General features: G+C 60.0%; 2 protein-coding genes across 2 annotated transcripts; one reads left to right on the top strand and one right to left on the bottom strand.

The window, feature by feature from the left end:
* Nucleotides 1-565: 565 nt before the first annotated feature.
* Nucleotides 566-11,485, bottom strand: BESB_075070 (general transcription factor IIIC polypeptide 3 GTF3C3; the record flags this gene model as incomplete). Its single annotated transcript, XM_029365880.1, has 16 exons — nt 566-661; nt 968-1,247; nt 1,474-1,634; nt 2,147-2,351; nt 2,861-3,068; nt 3,522-3,701; nt 3,907-4,670; nt 5,161-5,331; nt 5,796-5,866; nt 6,295-6,639; nt 7,115-7,720; nt 8,231-8,638; nt 8,981-9,103; nt 9,736-9,812; nt 10,605-10,756; nt 10,992-11,485. The coding sequence occupies 16 exons, from the start codon at nt 11,483-11,485 to the stop codon at nt 566-568; spliced, it is 4,341 nt and encodes a 1,446-aa protein (XP_029218364.1).
* A 5,031-nt stretch (nt 11,486-16,516) lies between these two features.
* Nucleotides 16,517-21,301, top strand: BESB_075060 (uncharacterized protein; the record flags this gene model as incomplete). Its single annotated transcript, XM_029365879.1, has 2 exons — nt 16,517-19,453; nt 19,679-21,301. 2 exons carry the CDS (start codon nt 16,517-16,519, stop codon nt 21,299-21,301), a joined length of 4,560 nt encoding a protein of 1,519 aa, XP_029218363.1.
* Between the last annotated feature and the right edge of the window lie 924 nt (nt 21,302-22,225).

The raw sequence follows: 22,225 nt of genomic DNA, 5'->3' as shown, positions 1-22,225 counted from the left end.
AGAGACGTTAGGATTGACATTCAAACACAAACGACTCCACCTTTTTGACGAACTGGCACAAGTACCATCCCACCAATAGGAGTTTCTAGCTGGCAGAGAAAGCGCTGACTCGGTAAGCGCTTTCGTGCGGCGTCCCTCTCCTGCGTTCTGTATTCGATTTTGGCCTCCACTAGAAGAAAGCATGGAAAATAGCAGCTGCGCCCCGGTAACGGAAGACAGCGTCCAATACAGGCACTGGCAGGCATCCGCCATCCAGGTTCGCGAGGGCAGGCAGCGCTCTGCAAACGGCCAGCCCAGAGTCCGCTTGCTCTATTTCTCAGTCCGTTGGGGGCACTCACAACGCCGTCACCGATGTCGGCAGATAGCGCTGCGATTTCTTGCTTCTCACATCTCTTTTGCGCCACATCCATTCTGCGGCCCTGAACTCTCCCCCTCCCTACACTGTCTCTCTGCCTCAAGGTGGATTCGTTGAACCTTGCTAGGCGACAAGATTGACTGGCTCGACGAGGACACTTGGTAGCAGTGGACGGAAATGCGGTTCACCGTCCCGCTCCACAGCAGCGGTCTACTCATCCCATACCAGATATCGGCTGGCGACCGCTCGGGCTTGTGCGAGACCGCGTTGATTCCTCCAGATTGCGATGAGATTCAGCGCTGCACACTGGGAAATCAGGCCAAGAGACACATGCGCCAGAGCACAAAAATACACAAAATCCATCCTGCTTGTTTTGTGATGCAAAACAAGCACGATGGATTTTGTGTGACGACGACGCCCCAACCTACCGCACGAACTAGAGATGCTCTAGTGGCAGGCGTGATCGCTTTCTACCCCTCCTCCTAGTTCACCGGAAGTCAATGTTTTGCTTTCTACACGATGAGGAGGCACGAGCCTGGTGCTGGGCACGGCTGAGAAAGAGACGGCAAGGCACGAGCCTGTCTTCAGCACACACATCACACAGCAACATACCTTCTGAATTTGCGACTTATCGAGGCGCCACGCGTCCTGACACTCGTTCGTAGCATCGGCGTCGGGGGGCGGGACGTCGCCTGAGCGGCTGCCCGAAGCGCCGCCACTCGGACTTTCATTTTCACTCTGCGGCGTGCGCGATGGGCTTTTCCCAGAAAACATCGAAAACATTCTTGAGGGCGTTCCGCGCTCTCCTTCTTCAGGCTGAGTATCGAGCAGGTGGAGGCATTTGATGTATAGCGGCACTGCGAGGTGTAGAAGGTTGACGTGATGGTAGGCCCTGAGCGCAGAGATCGCAGGAAATTCCAGGAGGCGTCTCACCCGATCGTCGCAGACCTCGCACGCGCCTCCGCACCCCACACAAGCCTTCGGCGCCCAGTTCGTTTTCCGATTGCAACTCGACAACGCCTGCTCGCTGCCCTCGGCCTCGTCAACGATCCGCCCGCCTCCGCGGCCGTCGACGGCCTCTCTGCAAGGATCCCAGGAGGAATCTGAGCGTTCCCTACCTGGCCAGATTGAAAACCGTCTCAGCCGTGAAGACTCTACGAGCCTCGCTTGAGGTTGTGCTCGCCTCACTGCACGCCTCCACCTCTGTGGAGGAGCCTCTCCTCAGCTGACAGTAGCGCCCCAGAATGGCGAAGCCTCGAAGAACGCTGTCGTGCTTGTTCTGCAGACAGCGCAATCACAATCGATCCTGGCGATTCCCTGGGAACGGCAACATCCCTAGCAGGCTCGTCAGCCACTGCCGCAAGCGTTTAACAGTCCTGGGCGTCCGACATGCTTCAACGAGAAACAGAAACCAGGTCCACGCCCCATAGCGGCACCACCGCATTTACGCACAACTCCCACGCTCCATTCGTAGGTGTGCGCGCCAAGTTGCAGCTCAGCTACCCAACCTCTAAGGTGTCCTTGACGCGCCTCCACAGGAGGATATGTGCACGAGCATGGACTACGCCGAGAGGCATTAGACAGAAACAAGGCAGCGCCGGGTACAGCGAACCTCGCTCGCATGCTGTGAACCGTCGCTTGCTAGCGTCGCTGCGACGGCGCAGTGGACCGAAACACACTGCGCAGGATGCGTCGAGCGACCGCGCAATACGTCGCACGGGGGACCTCGCTCCGGGGGCACGCCAAAGTCGGAAGTCCTGTGACTTTTCGTGTTTCGGATGGCCTCCGCACCTGAATCTTGTTGGACGTCGAGAGACAAAGGTACGCCACGGCCAAGCAGAGACAGGGGAGCGCATCCCAGGGCCTCAAGCAATGAGCTCGCGTGTATTCAGCCACTGCGAAGCGCCAACGCGAAGAGAGCATGCAGAAATGCCCGACGACCAGAGTCAGCGCGTCGTTGTGAGGCCTCTGCAGCAACTGCCGAATCGCCCACGACCTGTGAAAAAAGTGCGACGCGCACAGACGACGAGGCGACGCATGCAGACTCCCACAGGCTGCGAAAACGGAGATGGGAACGCGGTAGAAGACACCTACGGCTGCGACGTTGCCCACATGCCGCGCGCGCATCCGCGGCACTCCCTCACCCGACGGCAAGTGCCGGCCTTCACACAGGACACACTCTTTTGTTGTACGGAGGATATGGCAACTTCTTTGTGCCAAAACAGATTGGTGACTCGGAAGTCGCTTCCTCACGAATTCACGCGATTTCCTATTTCCTGATGCCATTAGGTTCTACATTATTGACTGAAGTGTTTGTTCTTATTTGGGCAGTGGCCTTGGTTGGACAATACGTCATCACCAAGTACTAGCTGGATGGTGTTGAATCCAGAGGCGCGACTGACTCGAGAGTGCCGGAGAGACGGGCACAAACACTAAGTACTAGCTGGATGATGTTGAATCCAGAGGCGCGACTGACTCGAGAGTGCCGGAGAGACGGGCACAAACCTGTTTTCGAGAAGAAGATCTTTCTCTTTGGCTGCCGCAAGCGCGTTGTATGCCTGCTGGGCGAGCGAGCCCGTAAACAGCAATCGCCCATACACCTCCAGCAACGCCTTCCAGGTTTTGCGGTACCTCTTGCTCCCTGCGCGTCGCTGCAGCAAGTGACGCAGAGAGGCCAGAGCGGTCCGGCTCAATCGGCCCTCCACACTGAGCGCTGAAAAAACAGAAAGCCGCGGCTCCACGCGATTTGAGCTGCACACAGAACTCCTGCCCACTTATCTACAAGCAGATACACACCCGCTGCTAAACAGAAAAACATGTGACCGCTGTACGCATATATATATATATATATATATATATATGTACGCCAACGCCATGCTAGTGTGTGCCTCCGTTACATGAACACTCGCTGAGGTCCGCACGAGGTACCCCCGCCCCGCGTCGCTATCATCCACTATTTAAACATGAGCACCTCGGGACTCCTGGTTCTTCGCATTCTCTGCAAGGACACATATGTGTGGATCTACCTTTGTATTTTTTGTTTATCTACATCTACCTATCTATAGATATATATTATATGACGGTCCGGAACGAGGAAGGACACGAATGTTCCCGAGCACCCCGCATGTTGCATTTTTCTTTCAGGAAACAAATGTGTTAGTCTCACAGATAGAGAGGATTTCGAGCGCCTCCTTAATCTGCCGTTTCTGTGCGTCGTTGCCGTCGGGGCGTTTCTGTCGCCAGTTGCCGAGAACAGATTCGAGGAGAGACACCGCTTCCTCGTACCGTCCCTGCCTTCTCAACAACTCCATGCCGCTGCATAAGAAGTCGAAGTAGCCGCGCAGGCCTGCAAAACCCCCCGAAAACGTGGAGCGGAACGGGCACAGCAAACACACGAATGCGTTGGCCCGTGCATATACGTGGATATATATACTTACACATAGATATACATATTTACAGACATATATACGCATATATAGGGACGGCCGGGCGCGCGCAGCTCGTAAGGTCGCACTCGCATGCAGCGGTTTGATCTGGCATTCCTTCCTAACCTATGAAATCCTCGATGGAGCGCAGGCCCAGGTGCTGTTTGATTTTGTAGTGTTGCAGCGCTTTGTGTGGATCTTTCACGCGACTGCCGTTGCTGGCGGCACCGCCGCCGCCTAGCCCGCCTCTCTTGTTCATGTTGAGCAGCGAGAAGAACCCCTGGGCGTTCCCCGCCTCGTCTTTGGCGCCCTCGCCCTCAAGCCTCTCCTCGTCCGCCGACAGCGCGCTGCCTGCGGAGCCGCCTGCATCCGCGGCTTTCGGGCTCGCGAGGGCCCTGTAACTTTCTTGCGCGAGGCCAAGCGGCAGCGACGGCGAGAAAAACCGCTCGGCGTCGGGGTCCTGAGCCATTTCGACACGCTTCCGGCACGCCTGGCGCAGCACGCGGCAGGCGTCCAACTCGCACTCCTGAACGAGCGCCAGAAACCGCGAAGATACTGCGTGTGCGTTCGCGTCGTCCGATGCAGCCGACGCGACAGTTCCAGGGAGCGCGGCGCTAGACGACGGCGGGTCAAGGGAGGACGCATGCGCCACCGACGCCCAGGAAGAAGAGACAGAAGAGGGAGACAAGGAGGCAGACGCCGAGGCAGCGGCGAGACTGCTAAGGGGGTTTGCGGCCGACGAAACCGACGAGGGAGCATGCGGCAAACCGCCTGGGGTTGGAAACGAGAGCGAGACAAGACAGCCCGGCGTAGACGGACGCGACAGAAGCGCCTCAAGTTGACTTCGCAGGTCGAACAGATCTCGCTCGCGATCCGCGTTGCTCCACGCTCTGAACGCGCAGACACGAACAAACACGCACGCTTTCAGAGTCGCAACGCAAGCCCGACTGCGGGAGAACGAACGGGATCACGAAGCGAAAATGGCTTCAAAGAGGCAAGAAAGGCGGCGGGGCAACCGGCTCGAGACAAGGCAGACGGGTCGCTAGCCAGCGCATCCCCAGGCTCGACACATCGCGCCAATTCAACTGCTGCCTCATAGGCGTACGCGTATATACAGCTTCGCGGACGTTACTGCATCCGCGCACGCGCATGAGCGAATACTCTCCGACCCCGGCGAGCATAACTCTATCGGTCAACGCAGAGTTACTCATGCGTCTGAACAGAGGCGAACTCCTTTTCCCTTTCTGTGCGCGTGTGAATCTGCGGCTCGCTAGCGTCGCACCGCCGTGTCCGCACCCCCCCTGCCATGAGAGAGGGCTCCGCTCTCCAGATCTTCTGATTCATCTGCGGCCTCTCCGTTCTCCACGCCGCAACGCGTACCTGGGCAGTCTGTCTTTTTCTCGCAAGTGCTTGTACGAGATCGTAAGGAGCGTGTAGTCCGCTTCCAAGTCCTGCCCGAGCTGCTTCAGCACGTCGCAGAGGAGGAGGCGCACTTCGGCGTCGCGCACGCCGGCAGTCTGCTGCCTTCGAGCCTCGCTCCGTGCGAGCCAGCTGGCGGAGAAGCCACAGCACGAGAGAGACATTCAGAGAGACACCGTGTGGGCGAGAGGGCGGGGGGGGGGGGGGGGGGGGGGGGGGGGTGGGGGAGAGAGGGGGTAGGCGGAGGAGCATCAGAGGGCGGGTAGAGACCGAGCGAGACGAGGGCGTCGGCGAAAGAACGTCCACGGCACGAAGCGAGACAGAAGAGAGCAGGACCGGCACGGAGACAGCAGAGACAAAACGTGAGAAAGCGCCAGCCGACCTCAAGCTCGCGTCCAGGAAGGACGAAGAACGAACGAAGAACGACACCTCAGGATGCCGATGCGAGAAAGGCGGCTGGCGCCTCCCCCCCCCCCCCCCCCCCCCCCAGCCAAGCACCCAGCCTGGCACTTGCCGCGCAGGGCGGCTGGAAAAAACGAGATGTGCAGGCGGAGACACATCGCAAGCTCGAGCGGACTGCTTTCTGCAGTGCCTACCCTTGAAGGAATTCGGCCGCTCCCTTCAGCTCGCCGAGTTTAACGAGACAGTTCGCCGTCTGGAGCGCCACCTGAACAAAGCACGTCCCACTCACACAGGGACAGAACGCGGGCGGTCTTCCAGCTCGCGGAGGCTCACTCGACGTGCTCCTCCGCCTCTCTCTGCGCAGGTGATTCGCATAGATGTGTCTGCACACGAACCTCGCAGCCGCACACAAAATCTGCAGAGTCACGAACGGAAGGATGCGCCACACTGCCGCAGAATCCCGGCGCGCCCCTGGAGTCACCTGCGCAAGCCGTCACTCGCACGCGCGCATACAGGTCCTCGAGCCGCGCGTGCGCGCGACACTCGCTGGCTGCATAGGCAGTTACCGCGACCCTGCGTCGGAGTCGACCGCATTCCGCCGTAGGCGACCGACGAGGGCGCCGCCCCCCGGCTCGCCCCGTTCGCTGCAGAGCTGAGCGGCCGCTGCGCGACGTGCGCCTCCTTGGCTCTTACCGAAGTGTCGGTGGCGACCTCGGGGAGCTTTTGAACCGCCTTGTAAAGCTCGAGGGACCGCCGCAACTCGCCCGCGTGCTCCCAGGCATCCGCGAGCGTCAAGAAGAGATCGACGTACTCGGCGCTGATCGCCCCGTCTTGAGGCGTTTTCTCCGCGCATGCGGCGCTCCGCGCGTCGCCAGCTGCGTCTTTCTCAGGGTCGCCAGAGGCGGAGTCAGACGGGGATGAAGGAGAGGACAAAGACGCGGCTGCTAGCGCACCCGAGGGACTCGCCCCGACATGGGAGCTCCCACGAGCCGCAGCCGTGCGGAGGAGCGACTCCGCAACGTCAGCCGAATGCGTTTTCTGCGCAGACAACACGCGAACACAAGACACATGGATGTGTGGAATCCGGGCGTTTGTGAGACACGTCTGCGGCAGGAAGTAAGGAAAGAGGGGCAAAAAACGGAACCTCCAAAGCCAGATGGAGACTACGGGAAAAGACAAACGCAGAATCGCGCCGAAACGCGGGCTCCCCACGGGGGAGAGCAGCTCTAGAGTAGCCGGCGATGAGATAAATAAGACGCACATACAGAGACCTTGGTCTCTGTATGTGCGTCCTATGGTATTCTGTTTCACCGGAACCGGGGTTCGCTGCCTCGACTACCCTGGAAACCATCGCCCCCTTTTCCCTCGATTTCCGTCTCTGGTTTTCCGTGTGTTCTGCAAAGGACTATGGCTTCAGCCTCCGCAGGTCCTCTCCTTTGCCGAGTGATTCCTCCCCATGTGCCGCATTAGACGCATCCCCCTTCGGTTTTCGCGGACGCATTTGACTTCTTACCGCGCCGACAAACAGCTCAGCCGCGGCGCGCTTGACAAGCAGATCCACCGGCAACTGCGAGGCAAGCCAGCCCCGGGTGACGAAGCGGAGGAGAAGAAAGCACCGGCGGTGATCGTGGAGGTGTCTGTACACTTCCGCGAGCAGATTGACGCAGTCGAGTTGAAGCGGATCGAGCGTCATCCGGCCTTCCCAGTGAAGAGGAAGAAGCTCATCCGTGTCTGCCACTCCTTCGGCGCGCTGCAGCCCGTCGCCCGCGCCGCCGCCGCTCGTCGCGGGCTGCGCGTCGCCCTGGCTTCTCTCCTCGCGCGCGTGCTGAGGCTCTCGCGTCTTCGCGTCTGCCGCCGTTGATCCCACCTGCTCCACTGGTGTCGCGAAGCTCGCCGAGGAGGCTGCAGCGACGGGCGGGGGCTCCGCAGCCTGGTGCGCGATTTGGTCGCGGAGTTGAGCGGGCAGAAGGGGAAGGACAGCTGCCTCCAAGATGTCGCGTGCCTCCACCGCGCGGCGAAGGTGGTGAAGACTCCGAGCAATCTCGCGAGAAAGGAGGAAGTCCCGGGGGCGGAGCGACAGGAGCGCGTACAAGAGCGAAACGGCTCGCGAATGATCCCCCTGAAGCCGGAGGAGCGAAGCGCACACAAAGACGCACCACACCCGCTGCTCGCATCGGCCGGCAAATGAAACAAAAAAACCGGCGAAAACCTACCCCGACAAACCCACTCGCGTAGTCACCGGCGCAGTAAGCACACTCAGTGCTTGCCCGCCAGCATACGAAAACAACAGCGTGCATCTTTCTCAGGCGGTGACATCACACCACACACGCCCAGACTCCACCTACAGACACCTCTGCCTCTGTCTCTCTCTATCTGTCCGCATCCACATCCATAGCAATCTGTGTGGGAACGGAGTGGGACCCGCAACGAACGCTCCCCAGACACACGCCAGTTCGATCTGTGTCTCCCCGGTCGGCAACGCTTCCGTCTGAACCGCAGAGCGCTGGGCCCCGCGCCGCGCGAGGATCGCTCATGGGCGGATTCTTGGACTGACGTGCGACGGAAGTGTGTGATGAATGGCACTCTCAGAGCTCTCTGAAAGCGGCGGCTTTTTCGAGCCCGGCCTCACCGTCTGTTGGTAGCAGGAGGCGAGCGAGAAGGCGACTTCCTCCTCCATCGATGCGTGTTTTCCTCCCTTCCTGCGTCGTTTTCTCTCCTTCTTTCGAGGACCGGCGTCGTCCTTGTCGTCGTCCTCCTCGCTGCCGCCCTGGTCGGTGTCGCCCGCCCCGAGGCGAGGGAGCAGGTGCACTCCAGGATGGAAGCCTGCGCTGCATGCGGCGGAGAGCCGCGCGTTGTTGGCGCTTCGCAGACACCTGCGGAAGCAATATATCGCCTGCGGGAGATTGTTCAGCTGCAGCGACATCGAGCCGATGTAGCGCCAGAGCTCAGGATCTCCCGGCACCACCAAATGCGCCGCCAGAAGGTAAAAATCGACTGCGCGGCGCTTGTCGCCGTACGCCTCCTCGTAAATCAAACCCTGGACGCAAGACACACGCACCAACCCCGCGCACTGCAACCTCAGAGAGAGCGACATGCGCCGCCGCGCCGGTATCCAGCTGCGAAGGCCAGAGGGACTTCGCAAGCGCGAAAGGTCTGAGAACGAGCTGGATACATGTGCATACATATACTCATATTTACATATATATATATGTAAATAGGTGGATATAGATAGATATGAAGGCATATATCGCAGAAGTGAGGAGAACATGTGAGCACGACCCGAGACAGCTGGTGGGCGTGAGAACTATGTCGTGTAGCAGCGGAACGGCGAGGACGGCGAAGGAGAAGAAAGACGACTCTGCGTGCGTTTAACACTCACCAGCAAGTGGAAGGGGTCGTGGAGCCCTGGCGCTTGTCTGACGATGTCTTCGAGGACCTGAACTGCGCGATCGAATTCTCCGTTCAGATACAAATCCGTCGCTTCTCCCATAAGCTTCTTCAGCTGCCCACATGACGACAGACCCGCGCACATCCCCGCATCCACACACCAGCTAGCTGGCTGCACTTCGCCCTTTCAGGCAGCAGACAGGGACGAGGGGGATATCCTTTCGAGCGAACCCGCAGGCCACGCGAGACAAACGAGCCACAGCCCCCTGCTGCGAGACCAAATATTTATATTTATATAAATATGCATTCTTGCAAACTCGAAACATTCCGCTGCTTTTCTGTTTACCTGCTCACCGCGCTTGAATGACAGACCTACTACAATTAAGGTGCTTTGACGGCAAACAAACTCCACAAAAAGAAAGGTGCCTGCGCGGCAGGAGCATGGGCACACTGGGACTTAGGATAGGCACCCGACAATGTCCCTAAACGTCCAGCAAGAGGCTTGTCAGTCGCCCACAAACTGCATCGCGTCGTTTTCTCCACTTAAGCCGAGGGGCGCCCTCCACAGATACACGCTGGGAAGCAGGCGTTCGAGGGAAGGTACACAGAAGGCCCGCGAGCGGAGGTGAAGGCGCGCCTCGGCGCCCGAGCCGCAGACGAGCCAAAGCAGTGCGGAGAGCAGAGACACGAGCAGCTACGCAGCAGGAGGTTGGACCTTCTGGCGAAAGGAATGCGCGCGTCGCTTACCGCGGCAGGCATCTCGCTCGGCGTCGCCGCTGTTCGCTTGCGCCGTCGCTTGCGCTGCGACTTCGCCCCGCTGAAGGCTGAGAAGAAACACAGAACGTCACACATAACACGCCCTACATGACACACAGGCGGGGGGGGGGGGGGGTCGCCGCGCGCGGTGAAGCAAGTCAGCGTAGATGCCTCAACGCTTTGAGGCTATGCGGATTCGAGCGGATGTGCATCTCATAGGGAGGGCGCGGGCTGCCGCGTCCGCAGAGGAGACGCTTCAAGGCACATATCACTTGTTGGGTTCAGGGGAGAAGCCGTCGAACCCGAGCGATAGTCTGTTGAGCCCTCCGTCGCCGTTAGAAAAGACGCGTGCGGCCTGGCGTTACTAAAGCAGCTGACAAACCTCAACCTCGCTGGGGACTCCCATCCAGAGACATTGACAAGCAACGGGACATCCCAGGCGAGCCACGTGGTGCGCGAGTTCGCGTCGCGAACGATCGCCCGACGCGGCGCGAGTCTCTCTCGTCATACGTGAGTTGCATTTGAGGCGAGCCGCCTTCCTCGCAAGGAGGGCAGGGAAACAAACAGCTACACCCCGTAGAGCAGAAGTGTCTCGTGCAAAAAACCCCCGGAGGAACACCGGGAAGAAGAGAGCGAAGAAGAAAGGCAATCTGACACTCGCTGAAAGAACGCACGCGGGGCACCGCCCTGGCAGCGGAGAAAGCGACAGAATAAAGGCACAAGGAGAGAAAACACCCGAGGCAAACAAGCGACGCCGGACAAACGGGGGCGGCGCAAAGGACCAGTCGTTTGACAGCGCCTGAACACGCCACCATCGGAAACTGATACACCATACAAGACGCCGTTTCTGTCTCCCTTACGCTCCGCGCGGGCTCGCTTTCTTCTCCCCTTCGTCCTTCTCGCGCCTTGGCTCGATGCAGCCGGCGCATCGTCTCCGTCCTCTTCGTCTCTCATGAAATAGTCCTCCATCTCGCTCTCCGCAATCGAACTCTCTGACCGAATATCATCCGTGCTGCAGAAAAGGTTCAAACAAGAAATCCCGACACACGTTGCTTTCATGCGCATACACGGGCATTCACCGTCTGTCTCTCGCGGACATGCATATAGACATATATATCTATATAGACACATATGCCTGTATATATATACCGACATGTATACACATATATTCATTATATGGAAGAGGGTATGAATTTGCAGTAGCCTTGAGGCCGCGGAGCCGGGGGGAAGCTGCGCGAAAGTCTCACTCTTCTTCCTGTAGCCAGTCGGAGTCGTTGAAGTCCTCGGGTTCCGAGGTGAAGGCTCCACCGAACAAGTCATCGTCGTCTTCGATGTTCATCTCCGGGTCGTCCTCTCTGGTCGGCTGCTTGCCTCTGCGCCGTCGCGAGCCCCCGCTGGCGACTCTCCGCGCGCTTCGAGCGCCATTTTTCCCCTTTGTTCGGCCCCTGCTCTGCTGCCCCTCTTCTTCCTCCTCATCTTCTTCGTGCTCACTGTCGTCTTCATCCCCCTCGCCTTCGTCTTCGTAGTCGTCTTCGAGGTCTTCGAGAGACTCCTCGTCGCGCGTTCCCGCCTTCTCGGCCTCTTCTCCCGAGTTCGCGACGCACGAACGGACCTCTTCGCTCGCGTTCCTTCTGCGTCCCTTCCGCGCGCGCGCGGGGAGCGGCCGCAGCCCTGCGCGCGCCTGGAGGCGAGCGGAAGGCGACGACGAGCGAGGCCCCACAGAGAAGGCGGCGACTTCCATCGCGGCTTATCGGATGAACAAGGCGCTCACACGCGCGAGATGCGACCCCTGGCAACGTGACGAAGTCAGATCCTCGCGGCAGACAGGGCAGACGCGAACCCCATCGCCCACCGCGGCAGCACAGCAAACTCCTCCTCTCCCGTTCAACACAGCGCGGCGCCGCTGTGCCAAACGAGCGAGGAGAATCGGATTCGAGGCAGACGCCGGGAGACAGGGGGCCGGGAGGGATCACGACAGCACAAGGAACTTCACGAAGAGCTCAGAGAACCCGACAAAGGACGCAGCCCCCGCAGACACCGGAAGGGAGGACGCGAGGAGAGGCTCTTTCCCCTTCTCTATCCGAGGGGCGTTCTTGCTTGTTCGCCACACTCTGGAGTAAATCTTGCCTCAACAAGGAATTCGAAGAACTCGCACAGAAGAGGTTCCGCCGCTCGCTTTCCGCTAACGAGAGAGGCCACGCAGACTAGGCGGGACGAGAAGAGATGAGGAGAAGAACGCAGCAGCCAAAAAGCGAACAAACCGGAAAGCGAGCGCGAAAGAAAACGAGAGAGGGAGGAACAGGGACTTTGCGTGTAAGGGACACAGCCGCTGCAGCGAGGACAATCGAAGAGAGCCGCACACAACAAAAGGGAAGAATGAGGCGAGGTCAGAGGCGGAGCTCCGCTGGGCCTGAGTGGAGCCTGGCGCCTGCCTTTCACGAATCCAAAGCGAGAGGAGGCGAAAGCCTTTGAGGAGGAGTATAGAGGACACGAGAGGGAAGAACAATGATGGAATCGCCGAAGGAAAGAAAGGACGGAGAGTGAGAGAAGAGAGGGGCTGGAGAAACAGACGGTGAAGACAAAAAAACTCAGAGAGTCAGCAAGGGAAATAAGTTGACCTCCGTCAACATGTAGGCCCCGCGCCTGCGCTTGAGAAGTAGAAAATCAAAGTCCTTTCAGTAGAGGATTTCACTAAAAACGGGTCCGATACACTACGAGTGAGAAAAGTCGGCCCCTCGCACCCACAGAGCCTCAAAGAATCAAAAATACGGGTCCGGAAGGCAAACCAGAGAATGACACGGAGGAGAAAATAAGGAACGATAGGGAGGACTGAGCTCTGTTATCTCCACTCTTTGCTGAATCGGGTTTTCGCTGAAACGTGTGCTGAGAGGAGACACTGAGATGCAACGAGCGATAAGATGCTACCTCTGGCTCCAGGTGCTCGCGGGCTGCGCTCTATCGGTAGTTCACGTGTGAGAATCCTCACAGCTTTTCTCTTGCCGTTCACTTTTTTTAGGCGGGCAGCACCCGCCACATTCGCCTTTCTCTTCAGACCTTCGCACTCCAACATGGCCAGTCGCGCCAAGCTGCCGCTCCATGTGTGTCTGCCGAAGTTTGACTAGGCTCAGCATCGAAGCCCTTGTCGCCCCCGACCTCCCGTCTCTGTCTCTCACTCACTCTAAAGGAAACTCGCCCCCGGAATGACCCCTTCACACTCCCGCTGACTCATTTCTTTCTTTGCAAGTGAGAAAATAGGCGTTGAGGCCTCGCCTCAATGACTGCTCGCGACGCTACTCCGCACAGCCTGGTCTGAAAGGAGAACTCCGGCAAAGGCGGAGTACTCTTGCTAGAGCGCAGGCACACGGCGCGCCCGCGCGGCACATGGAGGCAAACGACTCACTTTTCTGGCTTTGGATACGTGATACAGGAAGAGCAGTTGGCTGTAGGATGCGAAGCTGGCCTTTAATCTGGAAGCTGTTTTCGGGATCAGAGAGACAGACACACCCCGATCTGGTCGACTGGCGCAGACGACCCGCTGCGAGGTGGCGCGCCGTCCAGTTCTCGCGGCGGGCTGCGCTCGCGGCGAGAAGACACCCCGCGACCTCAGCTGCGTTTCTCGCGCCGCGAACCCGGAAAAGCCTGGAACTCTGGAAGGTATTGAGTGCAGTCCAATGGCAAAGTCCGCTCTCGAGCGCAGGAAACGCCTGCGCCCAGCTCAGGCGGGACGGAACGAGATGGCTCCGCGCAAGTGTACGTACACCTCACGGTGTACGTACACATGCTGCAGTCTCTCGTGACAACATTGTCGAGGCGATCGAGGAAACATTTCGGACTTTCCTTGTAGAATAGGCGTCTCTCTTGCTCGTTCCAGGTTTCCTGCTTGTTTTTTGGCTGGTAACCTTGCCCCTAGGAACCAAAGTTTCGTACTCGTGAGTTGTGTGCGTTTTTAACCAGGGTTCACCGCGTGAGCAGGCGCCGCAGTTTTCCGCCATTCCATCCATACCATGCCATCGCACCCGCCCTTCCGCGTCGTCGGGGGCGTCGTCTTCTCCCGTCGACCGCGCGCAGAAGGCGGCAAGCTCTAGTAAGAAACTCGCTGTGCAGCCGTGCCGATACTCACTGTTTTCCGGTTTTTGAGTCATTCCAAAGAACGACGGCAGCAGGTACCGCGCAAGCGCGCCTTCTTCCTTGTGCCGCGGCGTATGCACCGGCGGCACTGCCTTCCCGCGTGAGCGGCTCCATCGTCTGTCTCCCAGGCGGCGAACAGGCCAGCACGTGCAAAAACTTCTGCAACGGCTACCCTGCAACACACTTGATCCTGTAATTCTCCTGGTGTAAGGGCGTTTTCGAACGGAGAAGTAAAAACACGTGTCTGCGAGTAGCTGTATCTGTCCATATCTAGGCTTATAGCCACACCCGCAGTCTGTCGCGGACGAAGGGCCATCGGGAGCCCGAGGTGAACTAAATCCTAGAGACGTTGTGGCTTACCGGGTCCCTACGCGCAGCTCTCATTTCGGGGTGCCTGCACCTGGTATTCGCCCTAGAGCTCTGTAATCGCAGGCGCGTAGAAATCCTTCAACCTTGGTGTCATTTGCCGTATTTTTTCCATTTCCACGGGCGGCACTGAGAAGCCGTCCCCTCTCGCGGGAGAGACGGCATACACGCGAGCGGTTCCAGTCGACGGACGGGCTGATACGCCTCGCCTCCTCTCCCTCACCAAGTTTTTCGCCGAGGGGTTTTAGGGCGACAGCCTCACACCGAAACGAATTGTCTGTGTTGCAGAAGGCAACTGCCCCTTCACGCTTTCTGGGGCATTCAGGTCCCTCCAGCTTTTCTGTCGGGTTTGTTGTGGCTGTACGTCCTTTGCCATATGCGCCCACACGGGCTTCAGGCGAGTCCTGTGAGAAGGCGGATGCGTCCGCCGACCTCCGCGCCGATTTTTCCAAGAAACGCCCCTCGCGATTGCCGCCACACGCAAAGGCCTAAGGCGTGGCAAGACAAGGAACATATTTAAATTCCCAATTCAGCGCGCCGTGCGTGTAGTCCGGCCTGTTTTTATTTCAAGGTTCGAGTCCTGCGGCCTCGCGGATCTAGAGCTTCTCTGCGAACCTGAAACTTCGGTTCTATGTCTGTGGCTGGTGCAGCGCTGGTTAGAACTTTTCGCTTCGCTGCCTCGAAAGGCCCCGATTTTCCATCGCTGATCACAACCTCATCTTCGAGCGAGAACTCGAACGTGGGCAGGTTGTCAAGTTTGGTAGATCTCCGCGTATGATGCGCCGGCGTATCTCTTCTGCCCCTCCTGTTCGCCCCTCTGTGCGCTCACAGAGAGCTGCATGGGAAGCATGTACTCGAGTTTTAAAAGATTCAGCTGGATTTCCAGGATATGCAGAGACCTTCTGCCGACTTTCTCCACATTTTTGTCTGGGGATACGTCGTGACCAGCGGGGACGCGGTCGCGCAGTGCCCCCGTCCGCGTACGCGTTGGATTTGGCGTAGGAGAGCGACAGTTCAGATCAGCGTGACCCGGACCAGCAGTCTCCTGGCGTCCTCGGGCAGCAGGAAGGCTCAGGCGTGGCGAAAAGAGGGTAATCGATGCCGAATCGATTTTGGTTTTTTCCCCTTTCTCTTCTCGCTCGAAAGTCACCGTGCGGGGCGCTCCGCAGCGCTAAACAGATTCGCGAACCTTGCTCTCGCTTCCTCTCTGGCTTGGATAGTCAGAATTTTTTCGAAACTCGACCCGCAAGCCCGCCGGGAGAGTCTCTAGCGCTTTGTCTCTGCGAAACAGAGACAGGTGAGGGCCGAACGGGCCTTGCCATCTTTTTTGGCGTCTTTTCCTGTTTAATTCTGGGCGACCCCTTTTCCTGTAAGCAGAACGAAAACATCCTCTAGGGCACGGTCGTCTTCGTTCTCCCTTCTCAGCCTTAGCCGTCTCTCCATTTCCTGCAAGCGGCTCTCCACCGGAGTTCTCTCTTTTCCTCTTTATCTTACCTTTCCGGTGGTCGGGGCTTTTTCTTCTTTTCCCCCTCGCTTGTCCACGACAAACCTCCCCCCTCCCTCCCAGCGCGTTCGCCGCAGACTCGTTCTAGCGCATGTACCATGAGTGGAGTTTCGCCTGCCTGTCTCCACAGCTTGTATCTGGATCTGCCGTTGGCCTTCTACCTTGCCGTAAGGGGGCCTTTCTCTTTCGCGTATCTGCTCCCGATATGTTTCCCCGGCGCCGTTTTTTTTCGCTGTGACTCAGTTTCGAAGGACTGCAGGTTTCGTGCGGTTTTACGGACAGACTCAAGGCGTGAGGCGCGACGAAGAGACGCTAGAAAAGATTCTAGGTCACTATCTTCTCGCAGACCAATGTTGCTCCTAACCGGCTCTTCCCCCACAGCCAGAGACTGTCTGTTGACTCATTCAGCTGCCTTGCTGTACTATGTGTTTTGGCTCTCGTGGTCTCACCCAGCGAGAACTCCCTTTTCTTTCGCGCGAGCGACTCTGGGCTCCCAAGAGGCCCCCCCTCGTTCTGTGCGTTTTTCTGGAGGTCACCTTGCCCGCAACCCTTCACATCTTGCGTTCTGCTGTGCACGATCCGTGTTTCGACTTTCTCGCCATGTCAATTCCCTTTTGCTAGGCTGCACTACGGTTCGCTGCCTCGCCGTTACGTTTCTCTGCTTGCTCTACCGTGCACATCTCGTGTCTGCGGCCTTCTGACGTTGCCTCTGCGAAACTCCATCTTCACGAGAGTGAGCCCCGCGGTGTCTTTTCGTGACGGGGCTCCAGAGACATGCTGAGTTCTGCTGCGTCAGCCTCGTCGTTGGGCGCCGTTGAGGGTCGGGGCACCCCGCGGTGGGACACAGGCCCGGCGGGGGCCACGGCAGCGCCGCTGTTTGAGCCCAACGCGCCCGAAAGGGACGCCGGCGCGCCCTTCGGTTTCTACGACGGTGCGGAGCGCGCAGACGGTGCGACCGCTGCCGTCTTCTCGTCCGTTGCCGCCGATTCGATGTCAGACACACGTGTCCTGCGTCAAGACGCGTTCAACAGCTTTGCAAGAGTGCGTCAGTTGCACCCTGCGTTCACGCATTCACCATTTCCGTCCGCTGCGGATCCCTGCGTGGCGGCCGACACCGGAGTCAGCGGAGTTCGGGGAGAGGAAATGCCAGCCGTGGTTTCCTCTCCGTGTGCCTCTTCCACGCCGTCTGCGCAGCCATTCGCGCACGCGTCATGCAAGGCAGAGCGCGAAGAACGGTTGAAATCTGCTGGTGCCACTTGTCCATGTATCCCGCCGGAGCTCACAGCCTCTCTTCCCGATTGCTCAGCGCCGCAGACAGCCGCTTCAGGTACTGCGGGTGGCGGGATGTCTGTGTCCTCTCCTCTTGTTGCTCTTCCATCGCCTGATAGCGATGCGCTGTCATTCTCTGTGTCTGCTACAAGGCCGACTTTTGCAGAGACTCCCGCGGAGATGCAACCGTCAGACGATTCCGCGGTTCGTCCGGCTCCCCTGGAGCATCCGCTTCCTTCCTCATTGCAGGTCGACGCTGCGGTCTTGGCTTCGTGCGCGTCTCTCCCCCCTGGTAGATCTCCTGCCGGCGTAGTCGCTGAGGGGTCGACCTCCGGGGAGACGAATGGAGCCGGTGGGCTGGCTTCTGGGCGGACGTCGCCACGCGCCTCGCCGCCCCAGACACCTGTCCTCGCCACGCCTTCGTCGCCGGCTGCGTCGGCTGTGCCCCCGAACTGCTGTCTGCGTTGCTTGCAGGAGTATTTTCTTTCTTCGCCGTCATTCGCATGCGTCCATCCGCGGAGTTCGGACTCCCGGGTCCATACGGCCCGCGTCAAGTGCTTTGCGATGCTCGAGGCCCTCAAGCGCCACGCACCGGCGTGGGCTGAGGACGAAGTCGTTCCGACGGCCTACCACGGGCTCATGACGCCGTACGCGTACCACACGGCGCGGGTCTTCTGCTGTCCGCCGGCGGATCTCTCAGCATATAACGAGATCTTTGGGCGCTGGCTCGCGAAAATCGCGTTCCTTATGTCCACAGAGCGGCTCTCGTGCAGCGCAGAATCGGCTGCAGTTAGCCCAGGGCACCGGAAAGGAGACGACGAGGCACCCGCAGAAACCTGCAGTGCGGACGCGCGTACGCCTGCTTGCCAGAGTCCCGCCACTGCCTCCTTGGCACAGGTGCCCCCTAGAGGAGAAGAGACGGTGGAGGCGGAGACAGCAGAGGACGGCGCACGAAGCGCCGCCCCGCCTCCTCGCCTCCCGCAGGACAAGACGGAGGGCGCTTCGCAGTCTCCAAGAGGCGAGGGAACTGCGGCGAAGCGAGCCAGAGACGACGCCAGTCAGAGTCCGCTGGAGGGCGAGCGCCACCCTCGCAAAGCCCCCGAGCCGGCCGCAGCGGGGGACGCCTCACTCAAGGGCTCGCCAGGAAGCTTGCAACCGGACGAAGGACGCCCAGAGGGCGCGACCCCACGCGTCGCAGCCGGACAGACAAAAGCGAGTCAGGACGCCTCTGAGCTCTGCGCAGAGCTGGCACGCCGCCTCGATGCGGCAGAACTGCCCTCCGTTTTCGACGGACACCTGCTTTGGCCAGAAGCAGGGGGGACGGGAGGGGCCGGAGGCGTGGACGGCGACTGCGCGCCGGCGGCCGAGTGGAAAGGGGAAGGCGAGGGTGCGCAGGCCGGCGCGGGGGCGTGTGCGCAGCAGTCGCTCCGTGAGAGAGCCATGGACGGGAGCGACGAGGACGGAACTGACGAAGCGCCTGGGGGGGGATGGAATCTCTCTCATTTTCAGAGGAACGAAGTTCGTTCGAGGCTTCTGCGCTTCGTCCGCCTTCAGTCAAAGAAGCGGCGGCCGCAGCCCGCGGTCGTGCGCCTCCAGAAGATTCACAGCGCCCTCGTGGCGTTTCTTCGGCGCTACGAGGACGCCGGGAGCCACGCCGCGTGCGGCGCGTCCGTCTGCTCGCTGGATCGCTGCGGAGGCGTCGGTGACGCATTTTTGGGAGAAGACTGCGAGGGCGAGAAGAGGTGGGCTTTCGAGGCGCAGGAGGGGCGGTGGAGGCGTTCGAAGGAGGGCGCCTGGCGCGGCTCGGCGAGTGGCCTCACCCCTGCGGGCGCTAGGAGCGTCTCTCTGTTTTCCTCGGATTCGCGTTACCTGCAGTTCTCGTCCCTGCGCCCAGGGATCTTGCGGACGTTCCTGCAGACCAGCAGGCTCAAGTTCATCCGGCGCCAGGAGGTGAACTTTGCCGGCGCAGCCGGGCATCCCCTGAGCCTGGACAGCAGTTTCTTGTCGGGGGGCGGCGAAGGCCTTGGAGAGGGCCTAGGAGGCCACACCAGGTTTGCCTTAGGGGACGCCGAGGGCGAGGACGGGCTCCTGCGCTGGTACCAGGCCGTAAGAGGCCGCGGCACGCGAGAGGACGCGTGGAGAAGCGACAGCGGCGAGCCGAAGAAGAAACGGGCGCGCCTCGATCTCGCGCGAGTGCTGCTCGAAGAAGAGGAAACTACGGCTGAGTCCGAGGGCGGCAGTCTCCGGGAAGTGCGCGGCGACGCAGAAGGCGCAGCCAATGGATACAGCGAGCGCGGGGGGGCAGGATGCGGATTTCGGACTGAGAAAAAGAGCCCAGCGAAAAGGAAGTACCACATCGCTTGCTTGGACTACAGCGAGGTTTGGGCGAACAGGATCGACGATCTTCTTGACGCCCTAGATGAACTCAGGGACCAAGTCGAGGTCAGCAGAGCAAGTAAATGGAGGTGCGAGTGTCTGAGGGGGTGTCTTGGGGGGGGGGGGGGGGGGGGGCAGGAGTGGAGGGGGAAAGCAGGCGTGACGGACTTTCTCAAAACAGAGGTCCGCCTTGCCTGTAGGAACAATCAAGTCCTTGGGCGAGACGGGGAGGTTGCGCGCCCTAGTCTGCATGAATCCTCCCTCTGTGCGATCTTCCTGTTCTTTCTTCAGACGGCGCATTCTGCAGCAGGCTCGTCTTCCCGAGGGCGGTCGCTGGTCCGGTCCCTGGAGCATTACGCGCTGGACGCCTTCGCCATGTCCCGTCGCAGCTTTTTCTGTCCCCTGTATCGCTCCAGCTCGGCGGCGGATTCGATCGTTCGCCTGCATCTGCCGGCGCCGGGGGTGCGCCGGTTGTCAGTTGACGTCTTCCCCCCGTCTCCTGCGCGAGGCGCAGGCTGTGCGGTCGACGGCGGTGTGGGCGCGGCAGGTGTCTCTGGCTCTCTCCTCGATGTTGCATGCGCCAGTCCGCAGGACGCAGATGCGTGTTCGCCGTCCCTCGCGTCGCGAATCTCGCCAACAGACATCTCGCGGGCCTCGGGCCTGCTGGAGAGGCAGCAACTACACTTCCCGTTTTCAGCTCCGGATCTGCGGCCGCCGCAAGCGAGTGCGGCGAGAGCGGCCTCCCCGCGGACACAAGTCCCCTCGCGCTGTCGTGTGGCGGCTGTCGGCGGCTCCAGTCGCCGGTCGGGCAACTTCTTGGGCAAGCGCGCGCCGGCGCCCAGTGAAGGTTCGCCTGCGGGCGACCTTGCGTCTGCTCTCCTTTTCGCGGATCAGGCAGGGAGCGGGCCGCTGCCTAAAAAGCTCCGCCGCGTCTTCGTCAGGCACGCGTTTGGCGTCGAGCGCGCACTGCCGCGGGAGGAAGCGAGAGACGCCCGCGCCGCTCGAGTCGGCGTGCGAAGCAGGGACGAGACGCATGCGAGCGGTGGCACCCTGACCCTGTCGTCGCCAGGGCCTGCTAACGCGCCAGAGAAGCCAGCTGGGTACGATGAGACTTGGTCGAAGTCTGCGGAGAAAGCAGATGGAGATCCCGCCGCGCATGCCGGCGAGAACGGTCTCGCCGCGCGCTTCTCGTCACCCTCCGGCGTGCGAGGCCCGTCCGCCGTCACGCGGTCATGCGCCTTGCGTTCTTCGCGGCGCTTCGCAGCACGAGCCGCGAGTGCGGGCGGCGCCAGCACGCCAGTTGAAAGAGGCGGCGGGGAAGGAGGCGACAAACGGATTTCCCTTCGCAGCGCAGAAGCCTCCAGACACACGCCCTCGACGACGTCGGCGTCTCCCCCCGCCGGAGGCAGAGAGGAGAGGCGAGGCGTCGAGCACCCTGCAGAGCTTTCCAAGCCTCACTTGGCAGGGGGAACGAAGGATCAAGGACAAGGCAGTGCGGAGGAGGAGGAGGAGGCAAGAAAAGCTTCAGACGGGGTATGCTCAGCGGAAAGCGGCGACGCGAGGCCCGACTACTGGGAGAATGTCAAGGAAGGCACAGCGTGCGGCGGCGACGGGCAAGCCACTGCGGGAACGGACTCAGCAGAGCACCGCGACGCGACACACCGGCCAGAAACGCCGCCGCAGGCGATGCGAGCCGCCGGCGCCGATTCACGGTCAACATCGTGTCTCGCACAGAAGCGAGACATGGAGCAGTGTAGCCGAGGGAGCGGAGAGGAGGGCAGAGGCAGCGCCGGGGGGAAGGCCAGCCACTGCTCTGGGGGGAGACTCGCGGTCGTGCCGAGCGAGCAAGTCAAGCGAGGCGATCCCGACGCAGCACGGCCTGGAGACGTGACGACGGAGGCAGCTGCATCGTAGGGGGGATCGAAAGGTGTAAGGAACGGAGAAGGCGCAGAATCTGACGGCAGGGGAACGCCCAGGGGCCCTCCACATACGCGCCCACTGCTGGTGTCTAATCAGGCTCCGACAACTAGAAAGGACAAGTCTTGTGGAGAGTCCACGAGTGCAGATATCGGGTGCCCATCTAAGAAATGCACGTGTTGAACGCACCGGTTATGTCTAGGGATTCCTGACGGGTTCCTCGGAGGAGGCTGGGGCGAGTTAAGACCGCGGGCCTTCCCGAGGAGCTGTCAAGGCTGTGTTTTGAGGGGCGACAAACAGTTAGGAGTTTGTCAACGCAGGTTCAATTCATCACCGAGCGCCGTGTTGCTGGGATGCGAATGTCGTAACGGCTGGAGATCCGCTCGGGATGCCTTCTGTGAAAATTTTTTCAGGACAGCTGTCGAAAGAGGGATTTTTGCGATATTCGTGATCTTTGTGTGTAGGGCGCGGCGGCAGGGTCTTTTTTAGCCGCCAATCACGCCCTTGCAGGGATGACTGTGTAGACAAATGCGATCAGTGTGGGATATTTTCTTCAGTTTCAAGAGGGAGGCGTGAGGACGTTCAGTGTAGGCTTGTAGGCAGCGGTCCGCGAGTGGATCTTCGGTGGGAAAACCGTGTCGTCTCAGAGTTTGTCCTTTTCTGCAGTTCGCTTGTCGGACGTGAGGACACGGATAATCCGCGCAGGTCTATTTTAACGCCGCTTCAATTGAATTCGCTATCCGCCTTCGGTTCAGATGCGGCGCGCCAGCAGGCCCACAGGTCGCGTATCAGCCCACAGCAGAGTGTGCACATGGAAATATTTCAGAGTAGCTTCAGCCCAGCTAGACCGAGAAGCCAGCCAAAATTTTTTTAGGCAAGTCTCTCTTGAGCAGCGTTGTCAGTCGTGGACGGGTATCCTTA

The sequence above is a fragment of the Besnoitia besnoiti genome (assembly GCF_002563875.1).
Source record: "Besnoitia besnoiti strain Bb-Ger1 chromosome Unknown contig00007, whole genome shotgun sequence".
NCBI lineage: Eukaryota > Apicomplexa > Conoidasida > Eucoccidiorida > Sarcocystidae > Besnoitia > Besnoitia besnoiti.
The sequence above is the reverse complement of the archived record's forward strand: the minus strand, read 5'-3'. Positions and strand labels throughout refer to the sequence as shown.